A 12,365-nucleotide genomic window follows, 5' to 3' on the forward strand; every position below is an offset into this window, starting at 1 on the left:
TGAATTTTCCAAAAAAAATTAAAATCGCTGATTTTACGTATTTAGTTATTGATTTAACATCTTCAATAAAAAAAAATAAAATTTTAAAAATTTCCCGATATTATCACTTTCCCTATTTTATCACGCCAAAAATCATCAGGGTGAGATATAATCGGGTGATCACTGTATGTGATCAACTGAATTTTGCAATCAGTGATGCATTTGAAGAATTCAATGCAAAAACTGAACTAGAAATTAAGTCTTGTCCAAAGAACTTCTTCAATTACGTCAAAACAAAACTAAAATCAGACAATTTTCCATCAATAATGCAACTCGATGAACATGTTGGTGATAACTCGGAGAAAAACTGCAATCTCTTTGCAAAATTTTTCCAGGAAATCTATACCACATTTTCCGAAGAAAATCGCGACCGCGATTATTTTGCATTTTATCCAGAATATCCAAGAAACATTGGTGTCAACCAACTTCAGGTACAGAATGTTTTGCAGGGTCTGAGAAATTTAGACCCTTCCAAAGGACCTGGACCTGACGGAATACCTCCAGCACTCATGAAAAATCTTTCGAAGGAACTTACATCTCCTTTGTTCTGGCTGTTCAATATGTCGTTGGGAACTGGAGTCTTCCCAAATATGTGGAAAAGCTCATTTTTAGTGCCTGTTTTCAAATCTGGGCGTAAATCTGACATACGTTATTATCGTGGAATCGCTATTATCTCTTGCATACCTAAACTCTTTGAGGCAATTGTCAATGAAAAGATATTTGCTCAAGTCAAAAATCGAATAACTGACAAACAACACGGCTTCTTCAAAGGCCGCTCTACATCCACAAATTTACTTGAATTCGTAGATTACTCATTGAATGCAATGGATAATGGGAACCATGTTGAAGCTCTTTATACAGACTTTAGCAAAGCATTTAATCGTATTGACATACCAATGCTACTTTTTAAACTGCAAAAAATTGGAATTGAGTCTGGTCTCCTGAAGTGGCTTGAATCATATTTAACAAACAGGCAACAAATAATGAAATTTAATGGAAAAAAGTCAAATCCCATTCAAGTTACTTCAGGTGTTCCCCAAGGCTCCCACTTAGGACCACTTCTTTTTATTTTGTACGTAAACGACATTTCCTTCATCCTCAAAAATATCAAAGTTCTAATATATGCCGACGACATGAAGCTGTTTTTGGAAATAAAAAGTCAAGAAGACATCAATGTATTTCAGAATGAAATCCACACATTTTACATCTGGTGTAAGAAAAGCCTACTTGAATTAAATGTAAAAACATGCAATGTAATATCCTTTAGCAGAAAACTAACAACGCCCAAAATCGTAATTGCATTAGGGGATCAGAATGTGAAGAAATGTGATAAAGTTAGGGATTTAGGAATAATCTTAGATTCTAAACTTAATTTCATCGACCACTATAACACTATCATACACAAGGCAAACAACATGTTAGGGTTCATCAAACGCTTCTGCTACAATTTTCAAGACCCGTACACTATCAAAACTTTGTATATTGCCTATGTGAGGTCAATACTGGAATACTGTAGCATTGTGTGGTCTCCTCGTCCTGGCGTACATGAAGAAAGAATAGAATCAGTACAAAAGCAATTTCTACTATATGCTCTTCGTAAGCTAAGTTGGACCGTCGTCTTCCGTCATATGATGCACGCTGCATGTTGATTGACATTCAAACATTAAAAGAACGGCGAGAGTACGCGATGGCTTCATTTGTAAACGATATCGTTTCGCAGAACGTTGACTCAGCAGTACTACTTTCTAAATTGAACTTTTATGCACCCATTCGACAACTTCGACACCGTAGTTTATTTGCTCTTAACCATCATCGTACGGAATACGCAAAAAATGGACCTATAAATAGTATGATGAATTCTTATAATCAACACTGCGAAGCCATTGACTTTACGATGTCCCGGTATAAACTAAAACAGTATTTCAAGTCCTTGAGGCTGAGGACACAAAATTAATTTGTTTTATGTTCGTGTATAGTTTAGAAATTATTGTAACCAGTCTACATATATGATTGACGAAATAAATAAATAAATATGAATGATCGTAGATATTCGTTTAAACATCTATGATTCCTTTCAAGAGAACCTATAGTCTGAGGGTGATAGGCTGTGGAAAATGTTTGTTTAACTTGTAATAACTTGCAAATTTGTTCAAGTACTTCATTTTTGTATTCAGTACCTTGATCAGATTTTAATTTCAAAAATTTACTAAGAATTTTGCTATTACATTAGCCTCCTTCGTTGGAACTGGTATGAGTACTATATATTTGGTAAGTTTAAATTGCATAGTTACAATGTATCTGTTATTTTGGTTAAATTTTTGGCAGTATCAATAGCCACTACTTCAAAAGGCTTTGATGGTGTAGTAGTCACGACCATTTTCTCTTTGGTATGTTCATATACCTTGTTTCTTTTACATAATTCAGAGTTTTCAATGAAGTTGGTTATTGCTTGTTTCATATTTTTCCAAACATAACATTCTCTTACGGCTCATAAAAAACCTAAATTAATCCACCTAGCGGTCAGACCCAGCCTTTCTCATTCAAACTTTTATTTGTAAACATAGATTTACATAAATGCCTCAATCCAATAAATGTATATTCACTCTTTAGGTTCTAAAATATTGATGTTGTAATTTAAACCTATAAAAATGCAGTCCGGTCTGTCTGTCTGTCTGTCTGTCTGTCTGTCTGTCTGTCTGTCTGTCTGTCTGTCTGTCTGTCTGTCTGTCTGTCTGTCTGTCTGTCTGTCTGTCTGTCTGTCTGTCTGTCTGTCTGTCTGTCTGTCTGTCTGTCTGTCTGTCTGTCTGTCTGTCTGTCTGTCTGTCTGTCTGTCTGTCTGTCTGTCTGTCTGTCTGTCTGTCTGTCTGTCTGTCTGTCTGTCTGTCTGTCTGTCTGTCTGTCTGTCTGTCTGTCTGTCTGTCTGTCTGTCTGTCTGTCTGTCTGTCTGTCTGTCTGTCTGTCTGTCTGTCTGTCTGTCTGTCTGTCTGTCTGTCTGTCTGTCTGTCTGTCTGTCTGTCTGTCTGTCTGTCTGTCTGTCTGTCTGTCTGTCTGTCTGTCTGTCTGTCTGTCTGTCTGTCTGTCTGTCTGTCTGTCTGTCTGTCTGTCTGTCTGTCTGTCTGTCTGTCTGTCTGTCTGTCTGTCTGTCTGTCTGTCTGTCTGTCTGTCTGTCTGTCTGTCTGTCTGTCTGTCTGTCTGTCTGTCTGTCTGTCTGTCTGTCTGTCTGTCTGTCTGTCTGTCTGTCTGTCTGTCTGTCTGTCTGTCTGTCTGTCTGTCTGTCTGTCTGTCTGTCTGTCTGTCTGTCTGTCTGTCTGTCTGTCTGTCTGTCTGTCTGTCTGTCTGTCTGTCTGTCTGTCTGTCTGTCTGTCTGTCTGTCTGTCTGTCTGTCTGTCTGTCTGTCTGTCTGTCTGTCTGTCTGTCTGTCTGTCTGTCTGTCTGTCTGTCTGTCTGTCTGTCTGTCTGTCTGTCTGTCTGTCTGTCTGTCTGTCTGTCTGTCTGTCTGTCTGTCTGTCTGTCTGTCTGTCTGTCTGTCTGTCTGTCTGTCTGTCTGTCTGTCTGTCTGTCTGTCTGTCTGTCTGTCTGTCTGTCTGTCTGTCTGTCTGTCTGTCTGTCTGTCTGTCTGTCTGTCTGTCTGTCTGTCTGTCTGTCTGTCTGTCTGTCTGTCTGTCTGTCTGTCTGTCTGTCTGTCTCTGTCTGTCTGTCTGTCTGTCTGTCTGTCTGTCTGTCTCTGTCTGTCTGTCTGTCTGTCTGTCTGTCTGTCTGTCTGTCTGTCTGTCTGTCTGTCTGTCTGTCTGTCTGTCTGTCTGTCTGTCTGTCTGTCTGTCTCTGTCTGTCTGTCTGTCTGTCTGTCTGTCTCTGTCTGTCTGTCTGTCTGTCTGTCTGTCTGTCTGTCTGTCTGTCTGTCTGTCTGTCTGTCTGTCTGTCTGTCTGTCTGTCTGTCTGTCTGTCTGTCTGTCTGTCTGTCTGTCTGTCTGTCTGTCTGTCTGTCTGTCTGTCTGTCTGTCTGTCTGTCTGTCTGTCTGTCTGTCTGTCTGTCTGTCTGTCTGTCTGTCTGTCTGTCTGTCTGTCTGTCTGTCTGTCTGTCTGTCTGTCTCTGTCTGTCTGTCTGTCTGTCTGTCTGTCTGTCTGTCTCTGTCTGTCTGTCTGTCTGTCTGTCTGTCTGTCTGTCTGTCTGTCTGTCTGTCTGTCTGTCTGTCTGTCTGTCTGTCTGTCTGTCTCTGTCTGTCTGTCTGTCTGTCTGTCTGTCTCTGTCTGTCTGTCTGTCTGTCTGTCTGTCTGTCTGTCTGTCTGTCTGTCTGATCCATATTGGCTCGGAAACTACCGAACCGATCGACGTGAAAATTTGTATGTAGGGGTTTTAGGGGCCGAGAAAGGTCCCTATGATAGTTTTAGACCCCTCCCTCTTCTGTAAGGGAGGGGTCCCATACAAACAAAATACAAATTTCTGCACATCTCAAAAACTAACCAAGCAAATGGAAGCAAACTTTGCATGTGAATGTTTTTAGGAGTGACAAATATGTACATATTGGTTCGACACCCCTCCCTCTCCTGGGAGGGAGGGGTTCCATACAAATGAAACACAAATTCCCCCACAACTCGAGAACTAACCAAGCAAATAGAACCAAATCTGGTAGGTGGTTGTTTTTTGGGGTAACAAATATATACATGATGGTTTGACACCCCTCCCTCTTCTACAAGGGAGGGGTCCAATACAAATGAAACACGAATTTCGCACAGCTCGAGAACCAATCAACCAAATACAACCAAATTTGGTATGTGAATGTTTTTAGGGGTAACAAATATGTCCATAATGGTTTGACTCCCCTCCCTCTTCTTCTGTGAGGGAGGGGTTCCATACAAAAGAAACACAAATTTCTGCTTATCTCGCGAACTAACCAACTAATTGAAACCAAATTTGACAGGTGAATATTTTAGGGGTAGCAAACATAGCCATAATGGTTTGACACCCCTCCCTCTTCTTTAAGGGAGGGCTCCTATACAAATGGAACTAAAATTTCGCACAGCTCGAGAACCAATCAAGCAAATATAACCAAATTTGGCAAGTAAATGTTTTAAGGTGTAACAAACATATCCACAATGTTTCGACACACTTCCTTCTTCTGGAATATCTCCAAATACTATTTCGAAATCTAAGATGGCGACTTCCGGTTTCTGAAAAACAGCGGCAAATGACCAAATACCACCCAATATGGGTATTCCCAGAATTGTTATGATGCACTGAAGCCATAAATCGATCTCAGATAACATTTTGAATTGTAAGATGGCGACTTCCGGTGTCTGGAAAACAACCGAGAACGACCAAATACCACCCGATACGAATGTTTCTTTAACTAGAACGTTGCTCAGAGGCCAAAAACTGTCCCCTAATGCCATTTTGAAATCCAAGATGGCGACTTCCGGTTTCCGAAAAACAGCGGAAATGATCAAATACCACCCAATATGGGTATTTCCGGAATTGTTATGACGCACTGAAGCCACTGTTGGGACCAGTTGCGAACGGATGCAAATTGGGGGAAAAATTCCAAAACGGGCCGATCCGGAAAAAGGCTACTTATTCTTATCACAAATTTATTTCACGTCTAGTCTTATTGGTGGTACAATTTCAACTGAGCAATAAAAAAAGGCGAGTGCTTTTTACAGAGACGATCGAACAATCGCTCTCGTTGATCGGCACCAGATCGAACGATCGCTCTCGTTGATCGGCATCAGCCGTTTTGATCGATTAGTTTTACACCGCAGTGTTACATAATATTGAGCTACAACATCGCCGCCACCTTTGAGAAATGTAATTTTCAAAACTAATCTATTAACAATTAACCAAATACATTAAACTAACTTTACTGTTCTAAGCTTTTCTTACACAAAATATCTTCGCCCTCCATTGGCAGCAAACATATTCTCGTCACCGGTCGAGTTATGGTACCCCGGTTGGTACGCAGTGTGACTACACGTACTAAATCGTCCTTACCGGGATGTACAGCGACTATGCGTGCAAGCGGCCACTTCACTGGAATCTGTAGCTCGTCAGTTAGCACTACCAACCTGCCTGGTTGAATGCATCTGTTGGGATGACAGGTTTTGGTATCACGCTGCAACTCCTGCAGATATTCGGTCCGCCAATGGTGCCAAAACTGTTGGTAAACCTTTTGCATGCGCTGATAATGGTCGAGACGGCTTGTTGGTGTATGGTGCAAATCTTTTTCAGGGAGTGAATGCATGGTACTTCCGATGAGGAAGTGTGCCGGGGTAAGCGCAGAAATGTCGTTGGGATCTTCACTAAGCGGAACGATGGGTCGCGAGTTCATACTCGCCTCTATTTGCGCCAGTATAGTAGCCAGGTCCTCAAATGACAATTTAGAATTCCCAAGTTGTCGATAGAGCTGTCGTTTAGCCACCTTCACCGCCGCCTCCCACAAACCTCCGAAGTGTGGGGCCTTCGGCGGACTAAAGTGCCATGAGATGCGTTCACAGTCTCGATCTGTCGTAATTTGCTGTCGCTGTGATTCATTCTGAAGCATCCTGTAAACTTCCTCCAATTCGTTGGCGGCTCCTTCGAAATTTTTGCCATTATCCGTGTACAGATCTGTTGGCAGTCCGCGACGGGCAATAAAGCGGCGCAACGCAGACAAGAACGCATTCGTTGACAAATCGCTCGCCAACTCGATATGCACCGCCTTGGTGCAAAAGCACACAGAGATACAAATGTACGCCTTTGTAGCCGCAGCTCTCTTGTGCACTGGTTTTAAATATAATGGTCCGGCGTAGTCGATTCCAGATACCGAAAACGGGCGACTGGGCGTGATTCGATGCAATGGAAGTTGTCCTATCTGTTGGGTTGCGGATTGTGGTTCGGCTCGAGCGCATTGATAGCAGCTGCGGATGACACTGCGAACAAGCCTTCTGCCGTGCAAAGGCCAATATTTCTCACGCATAGCAGCGAGGGTAAGGCGGCCGCCACCGTGAATAAGTGAAAGATGATAGGACTTGGCAATGAGGTGTGAAAGAGGATGATTACTAGGCAGGAGCGCAGGATGCTTCGATAAAAATGGCTGGTCTGAGAGTCTAAGTCTCCCCCCTACTCTAATGATTCCCTCAGGGTCCAAAAATGGAGTAAGCAGTCGAATTGGCGACTGTTTTGACACTATTTTATTAGTTCGTAGATCTTTAACCTCTGGCTGGAATGCGTCCGCCTGCGCTAGTTGAATTAGCTTTCGTTCGGCAGATAATATGTGCTCAACTCTTAGCACAGCGCTTTGAGGAGTGCAATGAACCATCGATGGCTGCGTCCGCGTCTTGCACCGAATGTTAGCTATAAACCGCAGAACGCAAGCGAAAGTACGAAGCAGGCGGTTAAACGATGAAAATCGAGTGAAAATAGGATTGATTTGGGATGGTTTAGTTCTGACAACGGCAACGAACGTTTTGCGCCTCTCTTTCCCTTCTACGGGATAGTCACAAAGCCTTGTGTTAGGCCATTCATTTTCAGGGCATGATAGCCATTTGGGACCGTGCTTCCAGGAATTACTCTTCAAGAAATCGTCAACATGCATGCCACGAGACAAAAGGTCTGCGGGATTTTCAGTACCAGCGACATGATTCCAAAAGGCACGATGGGTCAAATCTTGGATCTCAGATACTCGATTGGCCACGTAATTCTTACAAGTGTTGGGCGGTGATCGTAGCCATTGTAATGTGACGGTGGAATCAGACCAAAAATATGATTTTGTAGTAGTTATCTGGAGCGCTCCAACAACTCTGGCGTAAAGTCTTGCCGCCACTTGAGCCGCACAGAGCTCCAATCGGGGTAGAGTAACTCTTTTGAGCGGTGCAACGCGGGTTTTGGATGCTAGGAGTTGAACGCTTATTTGACCCACAGCATTAATGCACCTAACATACATGCATGCTCCATATGCAGATTCAGACGCGTCTGAGTATGTGTGTAGCTGGATAGAAGCATTTGGTATGAGAGCGTAACGACCGACACGGAAATTCGCAATCTTTGGCAGTTGAGCAGTGAAATCATTCCAATAAGCAGCAATTTCTGCTGGAACTTCGTCATCCCATGCACACGGAAGAAGCCATAGTCGCTGCATTAACATTTTTCCTTTGATGGTAATTGGTGAAATCAACCCCAAAGGATCAAATAACTGAGAGATCTCTGAGAGTATAGAACGCTTCGTAGCTGGACCATTTCGTCGTCGAATCTCAGAATCAAAGCGGAACTGATCGGATTCGGGTTCCCACGAGATACCAAGTGCCTTGACCGTTTCGTTGGTATCAAATTTTATCGATGACTGGGTGCCTATTTCTTCTGATGACAAACCTTTGAGAACCGACAATTGATTGGAGGTCCACTTCCGTAGCGGAAAGCCACCCTTGGCTAACAGCTCACTCAATTCCGTCCTTAATTGGATAGCTTCAGCGACTGATTCGGCACCGCCAATGAAATCGTCCACGTAGAAGCTCTTTTGAAGAGCTGCCTTTCCAAGCGGGTATGCGTTGCCTTCATCGGCAGCCAATTGCTTGAGGGTGCGCGTAGCAAGAAACGAGGATGGAGCTAAGCCGTACGTGACCGTCATCAACTCGTACGTTTCGACAGGTTCCATAGAATTAAATCGCCATAAAATTCTCTGGTATGGTGTGTCATCCGGATGAAGTAGTATTTGTCGATACATTTTGGCGATATCGCCCACCAATGCCACTGGAAATGTTCGAAACCGAAGGATTATTGATAGGAGGTCATCCTGCACCACAGGACCTACTAACAGTGCTTCATTAAGAGACGAGCCTGTAGAGGTCTTGGCCGACGCGTCAAAAACCACGCGTACTTTGGTCGTTGTGCTGGTTTCTTTGACGACCGGATGATGTGGGAGGTAACATGCTTTAGGCGGTTGCCTGTCGTCCCCTCGAACAAGCCGCATGTGTTCGAGGGAGAGGTATTCTGCCATAAACGTATGGTACTCTTCCTTTAGCTCGGGGTTAAGTTCTAATCTCCTTTCCAATAGATTGAATCGTTGACGTGCCATGGATTTTGAGTCTCCGACCAATTCATCGAATTTAGAGCGACGGGGCTGACGTACTATATAGCGTCCATTGGGTGTTCTTTCTGTAGTAGATGAAAATAGTTCTTCACACTGCTTTTCTTCTAATGAATAATCGGACCGCATTTGCAATTCCTCAATCTTCCAGAATCGTTCAATACTATCTTCTAGGGTGAATAAAGATACTGCCACAATGCTGCACGGCGAATTCTGCTCTGAAAAATTGATTATGTTGATTGAGCCAGTCACAATCCAACCAAACACGCTGTCAATCAACATGGGAAGAGGTTTCGGTAGCTGAATTCGGTTTGCCGTTTTAAAAAATGAAAAGAAATGCTCGATTCCAAGAATCATATCGATGGGGGCCCGTTTGTGAAACTGTGGATCTGCTAAGAACAGATTTGAAGGAATTTGCCACTGATCGACCATAACGTTGTGCAACGGCAGTTCAGGCGTAATTTTCTGTAGAATAAGAAACTCAGCAGTCATTGCGAAGCCTTCCTTTCGCGATCCAACCTTCACTTGTATTGACTCCCGTGCACGTTGACTTTGGTTACCAACCCCTTGGACAAGGATGTTTGTTTTGTTCCGCTTCAACCGAAGAAGCTGGGCCATCCGTTCGGTGATTAGGTTCGGTTGAGAAGCACAGTCAAGTAAAGCCCGCGCCAAATGCTCTCTGCCATATCGATCAACTACTACGACGACAGCCGTCAACATAAACACATTTTTTTCCGTCTCATTTGGTGGCGGGGTACTACCAGGCTCCGATGTTTTGGAACACGATGCTGCAGAAAGAACCGATGTGGAAGGATCTTGCTTTGTAGCCAAACTCAGATTAATAGACGCACGATCAGGTTTTTTAGAGCACTCTGGTAGCCGCTCTGGACGGGTATGATCAACATTATTATCGAAACCAGCATGGAGTAGGGAATGGTGACGTCTTCGGCAAAACCTGCATGTATATTTCGATGCACAGTTTCTAGAGAAGTGGTCGCTTCGGAAACAATTGAGGCATAATCGCATAGCATTGACAAGACTCAGGCGGTCAGCTGCATTCATTCGTTCGAATTTGGCACACTTTATCAAAGGATGGCGCTGCTCACAAGCATAACATTTGTTGGTTGAATTTTCTATCGCGGTTTTGTTCACTGGTTTTGATTGGGAAATATTGCGACTTGCCGAAACATGAGAAAAAGTAGCAATTTGCGGTACAGCTTGTTCGTGGTTTACAGAAATGGATTCGAGAACACGAATACGACGGTGTAGGAATTCAATGAGCGCTGAATATGATGGATTCTCAATCGTTGAAGCATGAACCTCCCATTCCTTGAGAGATTCATCTGGAAGGCGGACACAAAGCAGATGTTCAAGAATAGTACTCCATGCATCTACTGGCTCCCCAAGTTGCCGTAGTATTTTAGTGTGGCGTTCGAATACGTCGACAATCCCGTGCAACGTTGAAGCGGTTTCCTTTCGCACTCGTTGAATCTCCATCATAGCATGCAGATGACGCTTCTTTAATAAATACTCGTTAGCATACCTGCTAACTAAAGCTTGCCAAGCCAGCGGATAACTTGCGGCGCAAATAGCAAACGACTCAATGACCTGAGCTGCTTCTCCCGTTACTGCGGATTTAAGGTAGTGGAACTTTTGGATTGCCGGTACGTCTTGGTTAGCATGTATTAACGCATGAAATGTGTCGTGAAAAACTAGCCACTCTTTGTAATCACCGTCAAATTCCGGTAATGTGATTGTCGGAAGCTTGAGACCCTTGAGACTAGAGGAAACCATAGGGGGAGAAGGCTGGGAAGCGGACGTATCAGGAATATCTGATGGCAGTTTGGAAATTAGACCAGCCTTTATTCTAAAGTATTGGCCTTCAAATTTTGCACGGATTTCATTATTTTGTGACATACCCTCGCTGCTCTCTTCCGTTGCCTCTAATGCTGCTTGTAGTTCGTCCAGCTCACGCCAAATTGTGTCCAAGTTCTCCAATCGTAGCGGCACCTCGAGTTGATCCCTTTCATCTTGATAAGTAGTTATGAATTGGCCAGCGCGCTCAAGTGATGATAGTAACGCCGTTCGTCGAAGCTCCAAATGACGCGTGTCAGCCTCGTTTTCCATGTTGATGTAGGTTGATATTCTGGGAAAAATTAAGACCAGTAGCACTGGGGGATGTGTACAGGGCACTTGGACAGGTACGTACCTTCGCCAAGGCTTAATATGCCTTGAATATTTTTATTCGGCAAATGTGTGACCGCACACCAGGTATACAATCAATGGATTGGGTGAAGTGAGATGATATCGGATCGTAGCCTAATGGGAAAGCAAATCCTTGCCGATGAATGCCAGGAATAATCGGACAATGTTCCACTAATTGTTGGAATGGTTTCAATTCCGCTCCAACATACGATTGTCGGAGATAAGGAGGCTGCCAGTAAACGATTTTAGCCAGATCGTTTTATCCTTACTGCAACCGAAGCCGGCTCGGACCACACCGGCAGGAAAATGGGACCAGCACTCGCAGCATAGAAAACGAAAATACCAATCTAGAGCGCACCTGCGTACTTAAATCTTGGTTTGGACAGATAATTACCTTCTGTCGAGAAATTTTAGGCCTTGTATTACAAATAAATTGCACCAACAGTTAAATTGTTCACATGTGCTCGGCAATCGAAGCGATGGCGGAAATCTATTCACACTCCTGTGCACAATAGCGTCCAATTGTTCCTCAGGAGAATGGCGCTGGCAATCTTGGAGAAAACTTGGCAAGCGTAATAACCCAGCGTTGGCTTGCAAATCGCAATCCTGGTCACGGCACCAGTTTGTTGGGACCAGTTGCGAACGGATGCAAATTGGGGGAAAAATTCCAAAACGGGCCGATCCGGAAAAAGGCTACTAATTCTTATCACAAATTTATTTCACGTCTAGTCTTATTGGTGGTACAATTTCAACTGAGCAATAAAAAAAGGCGAGTGCTTTTTACAGAGACGATCGAACAATCGCTCTCGTTGATCGGCACCAGATCGAACGATCGCTCTCGTTGATCGACATCAGCCGTTTTGATCGATTAGTTTTACACCGCAGTGTTACATAATATTGAGCTACAACAGCCACAAATCGACCTCAGACAACATTTTTAATTGTAAGATGGCGACTTCCGGTATCTGGAAAACAGCCGAAAATGACCAAATTACACCTAATATGGGTGTTTCTTAAACCAGAATGACGCACAGAGGTTATAAATTGTCTCCAAATGCCATTTTG

General features: G+C 43.5%; 1 protein-coding gene across 1 annotated transcript; it reads right to left on the reverse strand.

Annotated features, from left to right (window-relative positions):
* Positions 1-5,894: 5,894 nt before the first annotated feature.
* LOC129717092 (uncharacterized) lies at positions 5,895-11,596 on the reverse strand. Its single transcript, XM_055666935.1, has 2 exons — positions 11,305-11,596; positions 5,895-11,241 (listed from the first exon to the last, which is right to left on the reverse strand). The coding sequence occupies exon 2, from the start codon at positions 11,220-11,222 to the stop codon at positions 5,895-5,897; it is 5,328 nt and encodes a 1,775-aa protein (XP_055522910.1). The 5' UTR covers positions 11,223-11,241; positions 11,305-11,596.
* Between the last annotated feature and the right edge of the window lie 769 nt (positions 11,597-12,365).

Source organism: Wyeomyia smithii, chromosome 1 (genome assembly GCF_029784165.1).
Source record: "Wyeomyia smithii strain HCP4-BCI-WySm-NY-G18 chromosome 1, ASM2978416v1, whole genome shotgun sequence".
NCBI lineage: Eukaryota > Metazoa > Arthropoda > Insecta > Diptera > Culicidae > Wyeomyia > Wyeomyia smithii.